The 23080-nt window shown below is 37.4% G+C and overlaps 1 protein-coding gene and 1 pseudogene across 1 annotated transcript in view; both read left to right on the forward strand.

Annotated features, from left to right (window-relative positions):
* Nucleotides 1-14179: 14179 nt before the first annotated feature.
* FBXO28 (F-box protein 28) overlaps nucleotides 14180-23080 on the forward strand; it is an 82293-nt gene continuing 73392 nt past the window's right edge. The window contains exon 1 of the mRNA XM_001367823.4: nucleotides 14180-14539. Within this exon, the coding sequence (XP_001367860.1) occupies nucleotides 14273-14539 (267 nt within the window). The 5' untranslated portion in view covers nucleotides 14180-14272. The remainder of the gene's footprint in view (nucleotides 14540-23080) is intronic.
* LOC103102154 (vacuolar protein sorting-associated protein 72 homolog) lies at nucleotides 14759-22398 on the forward strand (annotated as a pseudogene).

Below are 23080 nucleotides of genomic sequence, written 5' to 3' on the forward strand. Positions count from 1 at the left end.
TTAGAGATGATCTCTTGCTTAATTTTCTGTCTCACACTTTCAGCAATCCCATTCCACTATCAGTTTAACAAAATATCATCAATTTCCTTTTACAGAAAGGAAGATATATCAAGAACCAAAATATAAGGACAGTTAGATAGCAGAGTAAATAGAGCAACAAGCCTAGGGTTAGGAGGACCTTGGTTCAAATCTGGCCTTGAAAACTTCCTAGCTATGTGACTCAGGGCAAGTCATTTAACCCAATTGCCTAGATATTGCTGCTCTTCTGTCTTAAAATTTACACTATCATGGATAGTAAGAGATTAAATAAAAAGAAACAAAGTATAAATAGCTTTCCCACATTGTGAACAGTTAGGACACATTCTACCTTCTAACATTCCTATTTCTATATTCATAACAGTATTTTTGTGCTAAAAAGAAAATGGGTAATCTGGAAGATGGCTGAACAAACTGTGGCACAATGACATAATGGCAAATTATTATGCCATGACAAAAAAATTAAAATGAAGATGTCAGAGAGGCACAGGAAAATTTGTATGAATTGAAACAGAATGAAGTAAGCAAATCCAATAAAACAATACTTACATTGACTATAATATTGTAAATGAAAACAGATAGTCAAATGGAGATACACTTTTTTGGGTATCAAAATCTATCTTACCTTATAGGAAAGCAGGAAGGGAAAGAGATAAGAGAAGTAGGGAGGCTGATAGAAGGGAGGGAAGATTAGGGGAGGTGGTAGTCAGAATCAAAACACTTTTGTGAATATACTTGTGAAAGAAGAGAGCAGTAAATGGAGAAAATAAGATGGAGAAAAATACACAGTAATCATAACTGTGGGAAAAAATTATAGCGAGTTTCTTTAATAAAGGCCTAATTTCTCAAATACATAGAGAATGAGTTAAATGTATAATAATATGAAATACCCCAATTGACAAATGCTCATAGGATAAGAACTGGAAGTTTTTAGGTGAAGTAATCAAAACTATATGTGAGATAAATGTATTCTTATATGAAAAAATGCTCTAATCATCATTGATTAGAACACTGTAAATTAAAATAACTTTTTGAGGTACTACCTCATGCCTATCAGACTGGCTATTATGACAGAAAAGGAAAATGACAAATGTTGGGAGGATGTGGGAAAACTGAGACACTAATGTACTGGGGGGGTTAGGGAAGGAGTTGTAAACTGATTCAACCATTTTGGAGTACAAGTTCCAGAGATAGGAAACCAGGAGGTTTCCTGGTTTAAAACCAGGAGGACCTGGATTCAAATCTAATCTGAGACACTTCTCAGCTGTGTGACCTTGGGCAAGTCACTTGACCCCCATTGCCTAGCCCTTACCACTCTTCTGTCTTAGAATCAGGAAGGTAAGGGTTTAAAAAAAATAAAAATAGAAATACTCATATTCTCCTGATAGAGAGAAGTAACAAGGCATAGTGGACAGAGTGCTAAATTTGGAATCAGTAAGACCTGGATTCAAATTCTATTTTAGACACTACTTCTGTGACCCTGGCAAGTTGCTTTAACACTCTGAGCTTTAGTTTCCTTACATGGAAAAAATGTGAATAATAATATCATCTACCTTACAGGATACCATTAGAAATGATATACTTCAATTCTTTGCAAACACTAAAACACTATATGTTTGAGATATTATTATGATGAACAGAGAGCACTAGCCTTAAAACTAGAAAGACTTGGGTTCCAATCCTGCCCCTAGCTCAGACTCTGTGACCAAGGCCAAAAATATTTCACTTCTAAATGCTCCTAGGCAGTTCTCTAAGATTGTAAATTACAGAGGAGCTATAATTCTGCATTGGTGTGGTAATTTCACATTGGAGTGGGGGGTAGGGAATGATCTCCTATACTGATTAAAAATATCTAAGCAAAATAAAATAAATTCTTCTGATGACATTATATGGCCATAAATTATGAAATACTACAGTCTCTGAAGAATCAAAATGACAAATAAGAGCAATATAGAAAAGCATAGTAGGTGTAGGTAAACTTTTAGTAGCATATTATCAAAGAAATGCACATAAGAACAAATAATCACCTAAGGAGACTTACCTCGGATTTTTGTAATACCTCAAGTCTAAGAAATCTTTGACAACCATTCTATGGAGAAAGAATGGCAAATCTCTGAACTCAATCTTAATAAGTCCTTTCACTTCCCTACCCTCCTTTATCCTTGCTTTCTCAAATGAATCTCCTATTTTTTACATGCTCTTTTCTCTTATAGACATTTAAATTTTCTATTCCCCACTCATTATTTTTATAGCTTCTTGCTTACTTCTTTTGTGAGCCTTCAGATATTGTTTTTCTGACACCACTCCAGAATTCCAAAATGAGCACCCTACAAGCAAAGGATGAATTAAACTTTCTTCCCAAAGAAGGACACAATTTGTCTAACTTCATTTTATTATTGCTTTGCAAACTTTGTTTCATAATAGGATACAAATAAGCAAAAAGATTGAAAACACTTTGCAGAATAATGAAAATTCCATGCATACCTAATCATCATTATTTATTGAACATCTGCTGACGAGAAACACAATAGGAATAAAATTAATTAACAGGAAATTATGATTTACTTTAAGAAATTCTAATAGAATTTTGCAATCTACAGTCTCTTGGCCTAGAAACTAAGACAAGGAAATAGAAGAAACAATTTATATATACATGTACACCTGTTGTGATGAAAAATTCTCTTCTCCATATCATGAAGGCATTTCTTTTATGCTAAATCTAATCAAGTATTTAAGTAAAGGCTGAAAGTTTTCAGTGGACACAGAGGCAATATAATTTCCAAGTCTTGCTTAAGGTGCACAGATTCTTTGTCCCTATTCTGTTCCAAATCTAGAAAACACAATATATGAGAATAGTTTATTCTTCATGGATAAGGAAGATTTAGTTACTGCCTTTCATTCAACATGGGTGGGAAGGGGGATGCAGCACTGTACTTTCATGAATTTGCCCTCCCACCCCATCTCTCCATGGAAACTTCCTTTACTGACATAAATCAGTACCTCCTTTGAGACATAGACTTATGTAAGGGAGCTAATATTCAGAGGTACTAGGAAAAGTTACACAAAGAAGAATCAAAACAATGATACTGGAGAACTCAAGTTCTAGTGCCCAGAAAGTGTTCTGCTATTAACACAATGGCAAAGGTTGGAGTTGTGCAATGAAGTATTACACCAGAGCATCACTGATGACACTCATAGAATCAGGAAGCAGTTGGTATTACTCCAAGTACATTGCCTTTTAGCTATAAAGGCTTTTTAATGGTGACTTTGGACATATGGTATAAATTAAGAGGGCTCTCAAGAGCTGGTAAAGAACAGATTTTACTGGTCCAAGACTCAGCTATCACTAAAAAAGTATGAAACTTGCCCTTGGGTGAAAAATAAAGTACTGCCAACTTGAACTTGGAGGATATATGCACCAGTAAACTTTAGGAACTTGTCTAACAACTTTTATGTTTAGTAGGCTATTGCCCATCACAATTGAAAACATAAGTATGTGTGTGTGTGTGTGGTGTGTGTGTGTGTGTGTGTGTGTGTGTGTCTATGCATGGTGAATGTAGTACATACCTTTGATAATTTATATAACATAAGCCATTGATGTTGACTAATAATTCAATAAGGCACACCCCACCAAGAAGAAAGCTTTCATGGGTGTTAAAAGTATTCTGGAAGATAGATTTCTCACTATATGGACTTCAAGGATCCATTTTGATCAAGATTGAAACTTTTAAAAGCACACTACTCAATAGCTAGAGCTATACTTTATCATCCTAAAGAGGGCTCCCAGTCTGAGTCAAACATTTTTGAGACATTGAGATCAGAACAAAAATCTCAGAAATGCCTTGTACGACTTTATAACTCTAAAGGCTTTAAACCATACCAGTTAGTGTTTGGGTAAGAATCATGACTATTGATTTGTGTTTTGGAGTCACTGAAGTTGGAGACACTGAAGGCAGTAAATCTCTCCAGTAGAATTACCTGTCTATAATTTCAGTTTAATAGAGTACTAACAGAAATAAACAATATGGTGACTGTAGTGGTTATTAAAACCTTAAATGATTATATTTTTACTAAGAAATTTTGTTGTTCATAGGACACAAATTAGTAAATCCAAGGTAAGTTATTATAAACCTAGTTGTTGAAAGGCTTTGCAACTTGCTTATTTACAGAATAACCATAGGTAAGTAGTTGGATTTTCTATTGAACAGATAGAGACTGATGGACTCAAAGTACTCTAAACTAAAGAGAAAACTTACCAGGTGTTCAAAGACTATCTGGATCAGATGATGGCTCAGAAACAGACATTTTGTATGAAAAAGATGTCTTGTACTATATGTAGACCCAACAACCAGTTTGAATAAGGGAGAGGACTAAAGCCAGAGGCAGCACCTTTCCTGCCTAGGAATATCAGCTATAGAAATGCTTAAGGTACAGAGAAATCTCCAGAGTATGATAATACTGCTTGCAAACCTTCACCCTCTATAAGTTCAGGTTTAAGAACATAAGACCCTATGATCATCCCAAACCATTCTCTAGTTAAAAGTATGTGGGCAGACAAATTTATACATCCCAAGAAACCTGTCTATCCAACCTATGACTAGACAAACTTATAATGTTAAAGATGAAACTAAAAAAGTGGTTATTACACATAGCCAGTCAACTAGCAAACATATAAAACTATGTTTTAGGTACTATTTTAAATACTGGGGCTATAGTAAAAACAAACAACCAAAAAAAAATGGTCCCTAACTTCAAGAAGCTTAGTCTAATGAGGATATAACATGAAAACAACTATGTACAAACAAGATACAAGATAAATTCAAGGTAATCTTAGAGGGAGAGTATTGGGAAAAGGAGACAGAAAGGCTTCTTGCAGAATATGGACTTTTAGCTTAGACTTGAAATAAGCCAGGAAAGTTAGGAGGCAAAAATGGAGAGAAAGAGAATTTTAGGCAAGGGGGAGGGCCAGTAAAAATTGATGCAGTCAAAATAAAGAGTATCTTTTGTGAGAAACAAGGAGGCCAAACTGACTGGATCACAGAGTACATGGAAGGAATTAAGGTATAAGAGGCAAAGTTATGAAGGACTTTAAAGCCAAACAGGATTTTTATATTTGATCGGGGGGGGGGGGGGGAGGAATAAGAAGATGAATTTGACAACTGAGTGGACAATAGATTGGAATCAGAAAAGACCTGAGGTAGGGAAACCAATAAGCTATTGCAATAGTTTAGGCCTGAGATGATGAGGGCCTGAATCAGGGTGACTAGTGTCAGAGGAGGGAAGAGATGTGGATGAGAAATGTTATTAAAGCCAAAACAACAGGATTTGACAAGTGATCAGATGGGGGGATGATTGAGTGGGGAATAGAGGATGACACCTAGTTTGGGAGCCTGGCTAACTAGGAAGATGATGGTACCCTTGATAGGACAAAGGAGGTTAGGAGGAGAAGACAGAGAGAAAGAGAGAGAGGGAGAGAGACAAACAGAAGCCAGAGACAGAGAGAAAACAGGTACAGTTTTGAACTTCTTGAGTTTAAGGTATCTATAGAATATCTAGGTCAGGATGTCTAATAGGCCGTTGAAGATATGAAACTAGAAGTCAGAAAAGAAATTAGGGCTGAACAAGTTCTGAGTCATCTTAAAGAGGTCATTGAAACCAGGTGATAACATAGTGTTTAACTATGAAAGATATGAAAGATTCTGCATGTAAATGAATATGTTCATCGATGAACATGGTAATTACTACACATTTACATACTCTAATTTGCCATGATAAATAATCCATGTATAATTTTGCTGCTTGCATATTTATACATATAGTATTATTTATGCATATCCTACTATTATATAGACCTACTGATGCTAATACATTGTTTTGTTTTACTGATTATGTACATTTGCTTATGGATATGAATGTTCTCCTGTGACATGTCCAAGTGAAATGTGCTACATGTAATTTAAATCTGTAATCACTGTGAGCCAGGATTTAGTAACTATATATATATATATATATATATATATATATATATTGAAGCATTTAAAGCCTTCCTCTAGGCAGATAAGAACAATTTGTTCAAATGGCAATGACAGTAGCTAAGGCAGACCCTAAGGAACACTTAGAATTTGGTCAGATATTGAATATGCCAAGGTCATGCACTGCATCCTGGGCCATCACCAGTCATCCTGATACTGGACTTCAATGACTAGAAGAGAGAATGAGACTGAAGACTGAATAACTGCCTCCCTTAAATCCCATTCTCATACAAGTCAAGACATTCCATGATATCACTGGCCCTCTTCAAAAGGAAAGAAAAACAACTATGTACAAACATGTCCAAATGTATCTCAAATGATTTGCTAAAGAAAGCAAATATATAACTAAGAGAATTAAAAGAGTTGGTGTTTAAAAGCATATGACCTAACAACAGAAAAAGGAACCAATGATGAAATATTAAATTAACTTTAAATGGTTGGCCATTTCAGGTCTTTTTTCCTTTTAGTAGGGGATCATTCATGTGCCTAGAATGAATTAGAAAGAGTGTAATGTCATTGCACAATGTTAGTTACACCCCTAGGTAACCTTTAAAAGATGATCCAGTTCAAGAGGCAGTCAGTTCCAGTGCTTCTAGGCAGAAACCAGATTTAAGAAATCCATTTCCTGATGCATAATAGATGTACAGAGCTAGAGGAGGAAAATCCCCAAGAAGCAAGGAAAGCAGAAACATAGGTAAGGCAGTCTCTACAAGGAGTACAGGAGAAAGGCTGTATGAACCAAATAGTCATGAAGAGTATTGAGTTAGATGATATATAACTACAATACCCCTCCACTACCACTATAGACCCCAATGTGGTAGCTAACTCTTCTTCCTCAACTTGAAGTTTATTTGCCTTTCTTGTTTTTAGGAACTTACTTTGTCTATATAAACAGTATTATCTACAGGCATATGCTAATCCAGATCTACCTATTGGGTGAAGACAATTTGGAGGATGGGGTAGCATCCCCAGAGAAAAGAGACAGCCAGATCATAGTCTCTGGCTGAGAGCTTGGAGCTAAAAACAAATAAATAAATAAATGAATTAAAAAAAAAACTTAATTGGAAGAACTACAAATTCTTTAATACAACTTCCCAAAGCAGATAAGTGGCATTTCGACATACCCATCTAAGCAATGAGTCATTAGTGGAATGGGTGTAAAAAGGAGTGACTGAACAACTGCTTACCACCCTATTTCTCCTAGTGCTATGCTTAGGAAATTGCCTGGGTAATAGTGAGAAATTAAGTAACTTGCCTCCAGACACACAGCTAAGATATGTCAAACAGGACTTGAACCAAGGTCTTCCTGATGCTAAGGCCAGTCCTCTGTCTATTATTCCAAACATACTCTCTCAAAGTGAACCAGGTGAACCAGGGCTTTGCTCACCCAGCATGTGAAGATTGCTTCGGCTGAACAGATGGAAGAAACCAATAAGAAGGTTCAACGGCTGAGAGGGCAACACAGCGAAGCACTATGGAGTGCTTAGGGCGTGTTGGAGCACAAAAGACAACACGGCCATCCAATGCAACTGAGGAAGTCTCCAGGTGTAACGACTTTTCATGCCACTGGACCCAGGCTTCCAACACCGAGAGAGTGGGACTGTCTCTGTGCATCGACTTTTCCACTTAAATCTCCTTCTCGCACAAGTGTCTGTGTGCACTCATCTATCATAGATGAAAACGCACAAAGACAATCGTCATCCTAGGTTACCGAGAGACTATTACTTTACTATACTCTCTCAAAGATAATAGGCTATTTGTTAAATATTTTTTTCCATGAATAAGGGGCCTTACATAATTCTCCATGCCTGGAACACTCTCCCTCCTAAGCTCTGATTTCTGACTTTCCTGACTTCCTTTAAACTCCAACTAAAATCCCACCTTCTATAGGAAACTTTCCCCAACCCTGCTTAATTTCAGTGCTCTCCTTATACTAGTTATTTCCGATTTATTTTGTATATAGTTTGTTTCATATATATTTGTTTGACTTCTCCCAGTGGGCAGATGAACACAATTTGTTCCAGGGGTATGAAAGGTGGCTGAAGCAGGTGCTATAGAATGCTTAAAGCAGTGATATTGAACTTTTTAGAGACTGAGTGCCCAAACTGAAACTCTCATGCTGCATGTGAGCCCCTCACTTTATCTCAGACAGGGGAGGGAGGAAAAGCTACTGGGAAGAGGGGGAGGTGATGTGAGAAATGTCCTCAGGAGTATGTGGAGAAGGGGAAGGGAGCAATCCCCTCTGGTATGCTTCAACATGCGTGCCATAAGTTCACCAACACAGGCTTGGGGCTTAGTCAGGCATGATTGATGCCAAGGTCAACAACTACATACTGGGCCATCATCAATTGTCCTGACTTTTGTCTTGTCATTGGACTTCTAAGGCTCTAGAAGAAAGAGTGAGCCTAATGACTTTATGTACATTTGCTTCACTTAAATTCAACTCAAAAAAGATATCACCCTCTGTGATGTCATAGGTAACTAGTTTGAAATCATTAATAACTCTAGCAAAGATGCAGAATACAAAATAAACCCATATAAATTATCAGCATTTCCGTATATTTCCAACAAAGCCTAGAAGCAAGAGTTGAAAGAGAAACTCCATTTAAAATCACTTTAGACAATATAAAATATTTGGGAATCCATTTGCCAAGATAAACACAGGAATTATATGGACACAATTACAAAACACTTTTCACACAAATAAATTAGATCTAAAAAATTAGAAAAATATTTAATTACTCATGGGTAGGCCAAGCTAATATAATAAAAATGACAATCCTACCTAAATTAACTTAATAATTCAGTGCCACACCAATCAAACTACCAGAAAACTATTTTATAGAACTTGAAAAAATGATAAAATATATCCAGAATAACAAAAAATCAAGAATATCAAAGGAACTGATGAAAAAATGTGAAGGATGATGGCCTAGCAGTACTAGGTCTTAAACAGTACTATGCAGCAGTAATCATCAGAACAATCTGGTACTGGCTAAGAAATTGAAGGGTGGATCAACAGGATAGATTAGGAGCAAATGACCTCAGCAATCTAGTATTTGATAAAAACCAAAGATCCCAGCTTTTGGGATAAGAACTCATTATTTGACAAAAACTGCTAGGAAAAATTGGAAAATAGTATGGCAAAAATTTGGGTTAGATCAATATCTCACACCCTATACCAAGATGTGATCAAAATAGGTATATGACTTAAATGTAAGGAATGATATTATAAGTGAATTAGGGCAACATAGAATAATTTACTTGTCAGATCTATGGAGAAGGGAAGAATTTATGACCAAACAAAAGATAGAGAACATTATAAGGTATAAAAATGAATAATTTTGATATATTAAATTAAAAAGGTTTTGTACACCAAAAAAAAAAAAGAGAAAATGTTTGTACAAAAATATTCATAGCCATATTCTTGGTGGTGGCAAAAAACTAGAAAATGCAGGGGTATTCTTTGATTGGGAAATGGCTGAACTAATTGTGGTATATGATGGTGATGGAATACTATTGTGCAACAAGGAATGATGAACTGCTTGATTTCCATGTAAGCTGGAAAGACTTCTACAAACTGATGCAAAGTGAAATGAGAAGAACCAGGAGAACATTGTACACAGAAACTGAAACATTATGGGACAATCATATGTAATCAACTTTGCTACTAACAGTAATGCAAGGATCTAGGACAATCCCATTGAGAGAAAGAACTATTGGTGTAGAAACTCAGAAAACGTTTGATTTATCACTTGTTTCTGTGGGTATAGAATGTGGAGTTTTGGTTTTTTAAAGATTATTATGAAAATGAATAATATGGAAATAGGTATTGAGTGATAATACTTGTATAAATAACTCAGTGGAATTGTTTGTCAGTTCTGGGAGGTGGGGAGGGAAAAGGAGAAGGAAAGAACATAAATCTTATAACCATGAAAAAATACTTAAATTAAATAAAATAAAGGTTTTGTACAAACAAAACCAATGCAGCCAAGATTAGAAGGGAAACAACAAACTGAGAAAAAAATTTTATAACAAATTTCTCTGTTAAAGTTCTCATTTCTCAAATAGATAAAGAACAAAGTCAAATTTATAAGAATACAAGTCTTTCCTCAGTTGAGAAATGGTCAAAGGACATGAATAGGCAGTTTTCAAATGAAATCAGTTATCAAAAATCACATGGGGGGCAGTTGGGTTAGCTCAGTGGATTGAGAGCCAGGCCTAGAGATGGGAGGTCCTAGGTTCAAATCTGACCTCAGCCACTTCCTAGCTGTGTGACCCTGGGCAAGTCACTTGACCCCCATTGCCTAGCCCTTACCACTCTTCTGCCTTGGAACCAATACACAGTATTGACTCCAAGATGGAAGGTAAGGGTTTAAAAAAAAATCACATGAAAAAATGTTCTAAATCCCTCTTGATTAGATAAAATGCAAATTAAAATAACTCTGAGGTACCACCTCACACCTATCAGATTGACCAATATGACAGTAAAGGAAAATTATAAATACTGGAGGGGATATGGCAAAATTGGGGCACTAATGAAATGCTGGTGGAGTTGTGAACTGATCTAACCATTCTGGTGGGAGATTTGGAATAACACATAAAGGGCTCTAAAAGAAAGCATACCCTTTGATCTAGTAATACCCCTTACTAGGTCTATATCCCAAAGAGATTTTTAAAAAATGGGAAAGGACCTGTTTGTACAAAAATATTTATAGTTGCTCTTTTTGTGGTGGCAAAGAATTGGAGACTAAAGAGATATCCCTCAATTGGGGAATGGCTGAACAAATTGTGGTATATGATAGTGATGGAATACTATTGTGCTTTAAGGAATGATAAACAGAATGATTTCAGAAAGAGCTGTGTGAAGATAGAATTAACTCTCCCTTTGCCTATTTTTAGTTAATCAAATCAAGAACTTAAAGTATCCCTCTTTAGCACCTAGCTAACCATTAAGTAAGAGAGCTCATAAGTCACTTACTAGCTCACACTTCCAAAGGCCACAAACACACACCCCTACCCAGTCTTAGGCAAATTGGGAGGCTGTATTTCCTTCCTTGGTTCCTTGGAAAGACTCTTCCCTTGGATTCTGTGACAGTGAGTAGAGCTAAAGACACCACCTGGACTTCTGGTTGAGGACTACCGGAGAAATCCATTTGGAGATTGGGACTTGGGGAAGCTGGGGCTGAGCTGGACTTCACCAGAACAGCAGTTAGGGCTGGTAGGCTAGACCAGGCTTTGTCTCATTCCCATATTTCCCACTTTCACTATCATTACCTTGTAAATAAAAGCTGTAACAGTCATTTTGACTTAAGGGTTAATATTTATAAATGGCAACCAGTTTTATAACTCTCATATTGAGCCAAAATCTAAATTTAATTGTTATAGCTGGAAAGACCTTCATGAACTAATGAAGAGTGAAATAAGCAGAACCAGAAAGACATTGTACACAGTAACAGCAATATCACATGGGACAATCAAATGGGACAGACAGCTACTACCAGCAATACAATGAGATGTTATTGGTCCCCTTCCTCTTTGAAAAAATAAAGGAATTAATTGAAGGAATTGGAATGGGCAAAGAGATAATAATCCCTCTCTTTTTGCAGATGATATGGTGACATTTGTGGAAAATCTTAGACATGCAACTAATAAGATAGTTAAAACTATCAATAATTTTAGCAAAGTAGAAAGATATAAAATAAAACCACATAAATCATCAATGACAAACAGAATAAAATAACTGGGTGTACACCTGCCAAAACAAACCCAGGTTGAACATACTTATAAAACACTTTAAACAAATGAAGTATGATTTGAATAAATGGAGATCTAGTAATTATTCTTGGGTGATTAGAGCTAATATAATTAAAATTGACAATCCTACCTAAACTAATATACTTATTCAATGCCATCCCAATTAAATTACCAAAGAATTATTTTATTGAGTTAGAAAAACAATTACAAAATTCATCTAGAAGAACAAAAGGTCAAGAATATCAAATGAATTAATGGAAGAAAAAAGGAGAAAAAAAAGCAGAAATTATCAAAACTAACTGGTACTGGCTAAGAAATAGAAAGGTAGATCAGAAGAACAGAACAGTAATAAAAGACCACAGTAACCTTTGACAAAAATATAGATCCAAGTTTTTGTGAAAAGAATCCACTAGAGTAAAAAGTGTTGGGACACAGAGAAATGAATCAAATATATAAGAATACAAATCATTCCCAATTGATAAATGGTCAAAGAACATAAATAGGCAGTTCTCAGATAAAGTAATTAAAGCTATCTATAAAAAAAATGCTCTAAAATCCCCCCACCCCACATTTATAAGAGTGGCTATTATGACAGAAAAAGAAAATGATGAAATTTGAAGGGGATGTGGGAAAACTGCAGCACTAATGCATTGTTGGGGAGTTGGGAATTGACTCAATCATTCTAGAGAACAATTTGGATCTATGCCCAAAAGGCTATAAAACAGTATACAATATATTCTGTAACCCAGCAATACCATTACTAGGTTTGTATCTTAAAGAGATACAAAACAAAAAGGAAAAAGACCCATATGTACAAAAAGTAGTTCTTTTTGTGGTAGCAAAGAATTGGAAAGTAAGGAATAGTTGAGTAAATTATAGTTTATAATTGTAATGGAATACTATTATGCCTTGAGAAAGAACAAGCAGGAGGAACTCAGAAATACCCAAAAAGACTTACAGGAACGTAAGTGAAGTAAAAAGAACAAGAACACTGTATAGTCATATAAAAAATGCTCTAAATAACTACTGATTAGAGGAATGCAAATCAAAACAATTCTGAGATGTCATCTCACACCTATAAGACTGGTTAAAATGAATAGAAGGGTAAAATGACAAATGTTGGAGGAGGGCTTGTGAAAAAAATGGGGATGGTAATACACTCTTAGTGGAACTGTGAATTGATCCAATCGATTTGAAAAACAATTTAAAATTATGCCGTTATAAAACTATATCTTCCCCTCCCCCCCCACCTCCCCAACCATTGCTGGGTCTGTTTCCCAAGAAGATCAGGGCCAAATGAAAAGAGCTTTTATGTCCCAAAATATTAATATAGCAGCATTCTTTGTGATGGCAAAGAATTGGAATATCCATCAATTGGGGAATGGCTGACCAAACTGTGGTATATAATTGTGATGGAATTCTACTGGGCACAAAAAAATTGATAAACATTTTAATTTTTTTAAAAATATGCAAAGAGGGAGCAGCTAGGTGGTTCAGTGGATTGAGAGCCAGCCTAGAGACAGTTGGGGGGGGGGGGGTCCTGGGTTCAAATTTAGCCTCCTGGCATGTGACTCTGGGTAAGTCACTTAACCACATTGCCTAGCCCTTATCACTCTTCTGCCTTGGAACTAGTACTTAATATTAATTCTAAGAAAGAAGTAAGGGTTTAAAAAACAAAACGTATAAAGACCTACAGGAAATAATGATGTGAAATGAGACCCAAGAGGGCATAATATACAACTACGGGATTAATATTTGAAGAATAATTTGTGAATATCCACCTCCAGAAAAAGAACTGATTTAAAAAAAACAAACTCGAGAGGCAAAATTTATAAACTCTTTTTTCAGGTGACGCCTTCTAGGGGTGGGAGGGGTTGGCTTACATGGAAATAAATTATATTTTAATAACAAAAAAACTCAAAGGGCCAACATTTGTTTGCACATTATCTCCCCAATTAGAGTGTAAGTTCCTTGAGGACAGGAATCTTCTTTTAACTCTTTTGGTATACCCAGCACTTAACACCCTGCCTGGCATACAGTAGGCGCTTAATAAGTGTTTACTGCATTTAAGTGAAGCTGGAGACTGAGGATGTAGATTCAAATCCGAATGAGCTTGGCCGGATAGCTCCTTCTCACCAGGCAATCCTACCCTGTTAATTGAAGGGAGTAGTTCGGTCTCCAAGCTTCTTTCCATCCCAACTCTGAAAGAACTCCGCTACCCACGCCCACACCCATCCGCATCCCCACCTTCACCCTAAGAAGGTGACCTCGCCCATTGAGAGAACCCCACCTTTCTGGGATCTTCTCTGTCACTTGCAGGGAACCCCCCCACCCCCACCCCTCGGAGGGGGGTTGGGGAGGAAGAAAGAGGAGGAGGAAATGACGCACAGGAAGTGTCCCTTTTCCCCTTGCAGCAGGGGGAAGGTATCAAAACCCTCCCCCCCAAGATGGCGGCGGTGACGGAGGAGTGGATGGCGGAGGAAGGAGGCGGTGGCAGCTGCGGCGGCGGCTCTTCCCTGGCCGCAGGGGCGTCCCAGCGACTGTCGCCGCTGCCCCCGCCGCAGCCAGCGCTTCTGGGACCCCAGTCGCCGGCCTCTCCGTCTCTGGCCTTGGACCAGTTGCCTCACAACAACACGCTGGTGGCGCTGCCCATCGTGGCCATCGAGAACATCCTCAGCTTCATGTCCTACGACGAGATCAGCCAGCTCCGCCTGGTGAGGCTCTCCCCTCCCCCCAGCCCCCTTCGCCTACCCTCCTTGCTTTCCCTCCCCCCCACCCACCGCCTCGTCTCCGCTGGGCAGGCTGTGGGGGGAGGGACTCCAACTCTCCACACACCCCCGGCCCAGCGTCCAACCACCGAGAGAGGGGAGGGAGGGGCGTGTCCGGCTCCCCCACCCCTGTCTCCTACTCCCGACTCACCCCCACCTGGGGAGATGGCGAACACCTCCTGGACGGCCTCTGGGCTTCAGGGACACCCCCTTCTCCAGCCTATAGCAGGAACATCGCCAAGGGGAGATATAGCCTTCCGCACCCCACACTCCTGCAGTCCAGTTCCCACTGTGGCTTGGGAGTCGAGGCTTAAAGATTGTTTCCCTCATTTTCATCCCCCCTTTCTAAGATTGTTCGTTAAAAAGAGATACTGGGATTAGCTGGCTTCTTACTGCTATGATGTGAGGTATTGTTCCCCACTCCAGCTCTTCATCTCCGTACTCTAGTGAGAGGGGTTAAACCGCCTCTGTCATTTCCCAGGAATGGGGTCAGACTCTGAGACTCCGAGAAAAAGGAAAGAGTCCTTTTTCTTACCCCAACATCCAGTGCCCTCGTTGACCCATAAAAACATCCCTGGAAAATGGGTTTTCAGACATCTGCTGTCACCCTTGACGCTTTACTTTCACCCAACTTGTCTATGTTACTTTCCTTTGAGATTTTTTCTAACTACATTAATTTACTTCTGCCCTTCTGGTTTTAGAATCTTTTCTATTCCATGATTGTGTCTAGCTTCCTCCATGAGTTTCATAAATAGAATCTGTCATTGGAACTTGACTTCACTGAAGGGGCTTGAAAAATGATTCAGTTCACTCATGTTTTGCTTCTTTTCAGTGATTTTCTCTTTGCATGGGGTAAGGAGAAGATTAAAGAAGGTGGGCATTTTGATGTGTGGTTTAAAAAACCACATGAGTAGAAGCTAAAAGTTGCAGTTTTTTCAAGAGGACAAAGACATCACACTTGAGTATGCTATAACATTTTCTCTTTTGAAGAGAGAATAGGTTAAGTTGTATATGGATATTTAGAAATCACTATTTTGTTCTTATGGAACTCATGCCAATTTGAGCAAGAAAACCCATGAAGTCACAGCCGAGATACTGATCTGAAATGATAAGCCTGCTTTCTAGATAGCACAATTATCAAGCTGTAGCAATCTTTGCTTTATACAAGATTTCAACTGAAGAATAATTTTTAAAAATAGGTTCATCCTGTATTTCAAGTAAATTTCATTTTTAAATGTTTGGTATTTAAATATTTTTCCCAAAAATGGGAATTCTTGCCTGTGTACATTTATGTACACTGTACATTTGTGATTTCTGATAATGGGCATAACTATTTTTTGGCTGGTGATTTTGGAAATTTATTTTGCTTTCAGTTTTCAGATGTGTGTGTATATATGTGTGAAGGGGAGGAATTTTTAAAGTTTAGAATAATTTTAATACATCTTTATAGAGAAAAAAAGCTTTTCTTGAGGTTAATATTAAAACATCTCACAATCACTGGAAGTAAGCCGTCTGAAACAAAACCTACAGACTCATGCTTTCTTAATTGGCAGGTTTAACTTTTATTTCAGACATTAATCTCTCCCTGTTCCACCCCCCCCCCCAATCCCTTAAAATACTGTAACCAGTTTTGCAACTATCTGCCAAAGTATTGGGGAGGTGGGGGTTCTGATCTTACTAGTGTACATGTTTATTTTTATATGTAAAATATAACAGGGCTGAAGTAGTTTGATGTATCTTTTGTGGGGAAGTTGAGGTATATCTTTAGGTATATATAGATAGGCCTTTGATTTAGTGTCAGGATCCCAAACAATTTTCAAAAGCAGTTTTTCTCTTGCCAGTAGATGTCAGTACTACCTTGATTATTATCTCTTTCTTTTTGTGGAAATTGGCAGGAACATGCACTTAATTGGTACTAGGCTTTATTTGCCTTTTCAGTTAAAGTAACTATATAATGAGTTTGCAGGAAAACAAAAATTTAGTAGGTATGCTAATCCATTAGTTTCCTTGTATTGTAAATTAGGGTTTTTTGAGAAGCATTAAGTCTGACTATTTAAGCTATGTCATATTTTGCCTGTTTTGAATAGCTTCCTTAGAATTATTGTTTTCTCTGTTTAAAAGCCAATCTTTTTTTTAATTTTTTTTTAGGGATTATGGCCCCTTTCTCCTCCTGCCAGTTTTTGGAATTTTTATTATAGTTAGCACCCTAATTAGTAGTCAGACATAGGTAACAAGGGCCACATTCAAATTATTATTAATGTCCATGTCTTTAAGAAGATCTGATTGAAGAGAATAATATTGCTAAAATGAGGTTTTTGCCTGATTTAACAATTAACAGTCTTTCATTGTTTTTCCATACCATAGATTTGACTTTATACCATGAGCCTCAAGAATTGTCAGACTCTTTAGTTATATTGGGATTTTGTTGTAAACACCTCCATTTGTGTGCTTGTTCTCCCCTCCTCTAGAACTTTGCCATAATAATCCTGCTTTCTCAAAATGTTCCAATCAATCTCTTCTTCCTTTTCAGTACCAAACTTCTTGGGGAAACTCTACTTTTTTTGCTCCCCCACCACCCCTATTCAACTAAAACCATTCTTTCAGTAATCACCTGCTCATTGCTAAATCTAAAAGTATTTTTCCTTTCTTTTTCATTGACCTCATCCCTTTGCCCTTTCTACAAGTTTTGACTCTATTAACCAACCATCTACCCAGATATTTTCTTTTTTTCTTGGATTTTGGAACATTATGCTCTTCCTGGCCCTCCTACTGTCTTTGTAACCATTTTGTCTCCACAAACTCTTCTTTGCCCCTTTAATTTTGATATTCCCCAGAGTTTTGTACTAAGGCTTCTTCCTTTATCTATATTTCCCACTCACTCTCATTGCTTTCTAGTTCTCTCTAGCCCTGATTTCTAAACTTCATATCCATGTCTCAAAACTGTCAATAGAAAATCACCATGTAAATGTGCTGTTAGTAACTCAAAAATCCACAGTCCAAAACTAAATATATGTTTCTCCAAAAATTTGTTCTTTTTTCTTACTTGACTTTTTCTGTCAGTGACATCACCATTAATACTGTTGCCTATGTTTGAAACTTTGTTATAATTGTTGATTTTATCTTCCTCTTCAGATGGACCTCCAGTCATTTTTCAAGTCATGTTGATTTTTTTCTCTACATTTCAAAGCCTTCTCATCAGTATTCCCAGATCCAACACCCCAGTACTGGTCCTCATTACTTAACACCTCAATCACAGTTGTAAGCTTCACAGTTCTACTCTCCAACATATTCTTTTGTCAGATTAATTTTCCTTATGTACATTGCTGATCACATCACTCCTCCTGAAAACAGTTCATTGATTGGCCCCCTGTGGCATACTAAACAAATTCCAAAATGTTTAAATTGTCAATCATAGCCATCCATGATACCTTCTGAGCCTTATCTCATACTATTTTACTCAAGTATGCCAAATTGAAGTACTCACTGTCCCCCATCCATGTGTCCTTCCCTATCTGTGCTAATATTTTGCCTAAAATGCCCTCCCCTGACTCTGTTTGAAATCTGAACCTTCCTTTTAGACTCAGTTCAAAGGCTACCTTTTCTCATTTCTTTCCTCTCATTCCCATCAATAACAATTTCCCCCCCCTTTTCATCTCAAATAGCACTTGATTAAACCTCTCCTGTATTACTTGCAGGTATCATTTTATAAGAGTTGGGAGAACAAGTATTAATTAAGTGCTTAGTATGTGCCATCTACTGTACTACCATGTGCACCTATATTGTTCTAGGCACACTATCACTTGAGATGATATTTATATTACATCTCTTGTGAATGTTTAGTACTCTGCTAAAGTATGAATACCACAAAGGCTGTTACTGCTTTATTTTCTCTTTTTACTTCCCCTAGATCAGTATTCTGTACATAGTAAACATTAATAAATGTTTATTGGTATTACTGGATGTTGCTTCATTAAGTGCACTTAGCCCTTGGAAATCTTGGCTATAGAATGATTTTATTGTCATATTCTTTGCTTTAGACATACCCAATTATATAGAAATACGGATTTATTCAGTGTTCCATATAACATTCTTTTAAATAGTATCTCTAACCCCCTCCCCCTTAAGGCATTTAATGTTATTTGCCTTACACAGATTTTTTGGTTGATCCATTATCAGTAGAATGTGTACTTTGAATTACTTTTCTAATAGAGCTAATAGATTTTGTGCTGCTCCATATTTATCTATTTTCCTAATATGGGGGACAGAATGAGACAATGAGGGCTACACGGAATCTCTTTATTAAAAGTGACCTTAGAAGCAATGTAGGCCAACATGGAATTGAACAGATTTTTTGATGTAGTTGATCATCCATTTTTGAAACAATTGGCTGATGTTAGGGTACATAGCCCATGGCCATAAAAAAGATGGAAATTAGTTTTGAATCTATAATATTGTATCCAAATATAGTGTGCTTTAACCCACTTAAGAAAATAGCAAATGTGGAAGTCTTTTTTTCTTAGAAATGTTCTATAGAGCCCTGATCAATAAGTGAGCCCTGGACTATCACAGGTGATAGCTGGGACAGAAGGAGGGATGAGTTGCAGGGAATTGATTCTCTAGACTCTTGGAGACAGAGAAGAAAGATGAGTTCTACCAGACCACTTATGGAAAATTCACTAAGGAATCTGCTGCTGATGAATAACAGGGAGATCAGTCAGAGATAGAAGATGGAAGTTGACTCTTATTTTGACACTGATGAAGAAGATGAGTTAGCAAGTGATATAGATAAACCAAGAAGAAAGCATCATATAGTCACCAGAATGTGTAAAGAGCCTATCAAGTGTATGAAAAGGAAGCACCGCAAATGGCAGCTCCCAGAAGGCCTGGGTGGAGAAGACACTGCTTCCTCTGGAATTGCAGGCTAACAGATTTGACCACCAGAAATCATTGTGCCAGGCTACTGATGAGTATACTCACCAGACATTCCTTCTGATTCAGGAATGGCAGGGCCAGTCACAGTGCCAAAAGGTTCCATGCTATGAGTGACCACAAGAGGAACTCCTCAGGAAAGCCAAGATCACAGAAGAGCTTGATTTATATTCCTGAGAACTACAAGTGATTAGAAGCAGACAAGAAAAAGTTGCTTCACAAGAAGCACAAATGCCGAGGCCAGTAATCACTACTCCATGACAGTGCCTCTGCTGGCCAACCCAGGATCCAAGGAGAAAGAAAGATGTGCATGTAGAGAGGCTTAAGCCAACACCTCTGCTCTCCACAGTGGCTCCTCACTCTGGAATGGTGCCAGTATAACTGCCTCCCTGATGTTCATGTACTTTTTTTTTAAACCCTTACCTTCCTTCTTGGAGTCAATACTGTGTATTGGCTCCAAGGCAGAAGAGTGGTAAGGGCTAGGCAATGGGGGTCAAGTGACTTGCCCAGGGTCACACAGCTGGGAAGTGTCTGAGGCCAGATTTGAACCTAGGACCTCCCATCTCTAGGCCTGGCTCTCAATCCACTCATGCCAGCTGCCCCCTGTTCATGTACTTTTATGACCTTCAGTGATGATAGGACATTTGAGGTGTGTTTTTCCTAGGGGAAAGCCCCTAAGATCCCTGTGTGTGATGTCTGCCCTGAACTGAAATCCTTTTATAGCTATTTCCCCATGCTACTGCTAGTGCCTTCAAGATCATCCTGGAGGCCTATAAGATGTTTATTACAGCTTATGGATTTCTACCTGCTACTTTTGCCCTGAGTCCTGGCCCATCCCTTCCTGAGCTCCTCCTTGGACATGAGCCCCAGGCTTTTTACCAGAAAACCATAATAAAGAAAAAGAATGACTGGTCTTCAGAGATCCCTCTTTTGCCCTTTGTCCTTCAACTCTCTGCTTTCTCCCTCTGTCTCCCTCTTACTGATCTTGTATTCCTAATTCTTTTCTTTCCCCCAAAGCAACCTGTCCCTGTCTTGTCTATATTTCTTAATCTAATAAAAATAGGAAGCCCTGCCCCCTAAAAAATGTACCTTCAAGAATTTCTTCTTGACCTGTGTTTTTAAATGTATTTTGTTTTGTTTTGATTATGGAGAAATGATGAAGTATAGCTCAAAGGATTGGGGAATTTAAATATAATTTATATTTTACATTGAAAGACAATCTTGAACTGTTGGTGGCCTAAAATTCATTTAAGTGACTATATGGCATAATAGATTTCTGTGTGTGTGTGTGTGTGTGTGTGTGTGTGTCTGTGTGTGTGTGTGTGTGTGTGTGTGTCTGTGTCTGTGTCTATGTCTGTGTCTCACAGATAGTTGAGGACTGGCTATATACCTTGCTATTATAGATATTCTTCCTTTTGAGATTGAATAAACTTAATTAGATCAGACCCACTTTTCAATGATGATCTTTAAGAAGTTTAATTCTGAAGTGAAGATATTATTCAAGCATATTTATGCAGTAGAAGAATTTGACAAGTTTTGAAGCTTAGACTTCTTGCTTCTTACTTGTGAGATTGGGTCAGTAGCTGAGAATCTTTAGACATTGGTTTTGGCCATGTTCCGTGTATTGAAACCTTTCCATCTTGATAAAATCCAGATTTTAGAACCACCTGCACACCACAGTAAGGTATCTTAGTAGAACTTTAGTGAAGGTTCCTATTAATAGCATTTTTATGCAGATAACATACATGTGCAGCAGACATTCTTCATGTTATGCTTATGTATAATATTAGTGGATAGTTTCTATACCTAATCTCTCTTACTTGTATATCAATCCTGAAGCAATTTTATTTGATAAGCATACCTATGTTTCTGTAGAAGTAAAAATGTGTGAGAAATAAGCCTGCTTGTGACTATTTCAGTATTTCTTCTTACAGTTCTGGTCATTTATAAAGTGATTAAATGAGCAGCTTTGAGTCATTTCACAATAATTAAAGAATATTGATGCTTAGAAGTTACTATGTGCAAAATAAGGCAATACACATGAAACAACTTAAGCGCTATCTTGTTATATTGATTTAAACATTACTATTATTAACATAGGCCACATGGCTAAAAAGCTTGAAAGTTGGCTTTTCAGAATCATTTGTTTTTGGCAGGCACCCGCAATTGCCAGTAGTTTAAGACAGCTAGAAAAAAAAAGAAAAAGAAAAGTTTTGAGCACAGAGACCAGATGGGATGAGGAATCTGTTCCTGGTGGACCATCTAAATGACTGGGTATTGGTAATGAGTAGATTTCTTTCCAATTTCTCCTACTAAAGAATGGGCTGACTAAAAATATGGTCTCTTAAGGTGAAAAAAATCTTACACAGGAGTTTCTGCTCAAAATATCCTCTCTCTGGTGGGCTGATCCTACATAGTCATTTTTTGTTAGAAGTGGGTAAATAGCAATTGTCACCTGAAATATTTTGGTACTCTTTTTATGATTAGATTGATAAGCCAATTTGAAATTTTGTTGTAAAATTTTATGGGATAAAAAGAAAATTTGAGAGATGTTTAATTTTCTTCCAGTTAGGAATTAATAGTCTTCTGTAAAGATTTTCAGTTTCACTATAAGCAAGTTGTCATAATCAGTAAAATACTTTTAAAATAAAAAGGACTGTTAGTTAGGCTTTGTGGAACATACTTGTAATCCTCAATACTGGAGGAGGCTGAGGCTAGAGAATTTCTTGAATTGGTGGTTTTGAACTTCAGAAGGGCTCAAACTGATTAGGTATTCTCACATCCAGCACCAATATAGTGAATCCAGGGGAAATAGAAGACCACAAGGCTGCCAAAGAAGGGATGAATTAGAAAAAGAGAGCAAGCTCTTCTGGGATCCTTGTGAGTATCCATTGCTCATCCAGCCTGGGTTAGATAATAAGACCTAGTTTCTTTCTCTGCCCGTCCCACCCTTACCTCTCCCCCTCCCCCAGGATTGAATTTGACCAACCTGGTTGTTCTAGAAAGAAAAATGATCAGGTGACAGAAGTAGTTCAGATGTAACAAATTGTTATAAATATGGATACCTGTTCATTATCTTCAAACCATTATTATTGTAGTTAACTTTCTTTTCTCTATTCCAAAGAGAACAAACACAGGTAACCCAGAGGAAGAAATAATCTCAAAGGTAAATTCCACTTGATTTTAAAGTGTATTATGGAAATTTAGGGAAATATTTATTTCTGAAGTGTTTTGCTCATACTAAATCAGAATGAGATTGTTTGATCTGCTTCCAGAATGGGAGGAAAAGTGGACACCAAGCAAGTGCTCCTAAATTTTTTCCTATTTTAGGAAACGCTGTGGAAATATTTGGCTTCTACCTGGCATTGGTGATCTTTGGGACGTACCTGCATGCTTAGATTACCTTGGAAGAATTATACATTACTAGGCACACTCCAAAAATTCCTGCAGAGGCAAGAAACAAGATTATTTTTTTCATATCTAAGGAACTCTTATTATCTGAGGCTACAAGGAGTACAGTGAAAATTTGTTAGGTCAGGAGAGATTTGGTTAGCCTGG

The sequence above is a fragment of the Monodelphis domestica genome, chromosome 2 (genome assembly GCF_027887165.1).
Source record: "Monodelphis domestica isolate mMonDom1 chromosome 2, mMonDom1.pri, whole genome shotgun sequence".
Taxonomy (NCBI): domain Eukaryota; kingdom Metazoa; phylum Chordata; class Mammalia; order Didelphimorphia; family Didelphidae; genus Monodelphis; species Monodelphis domestica.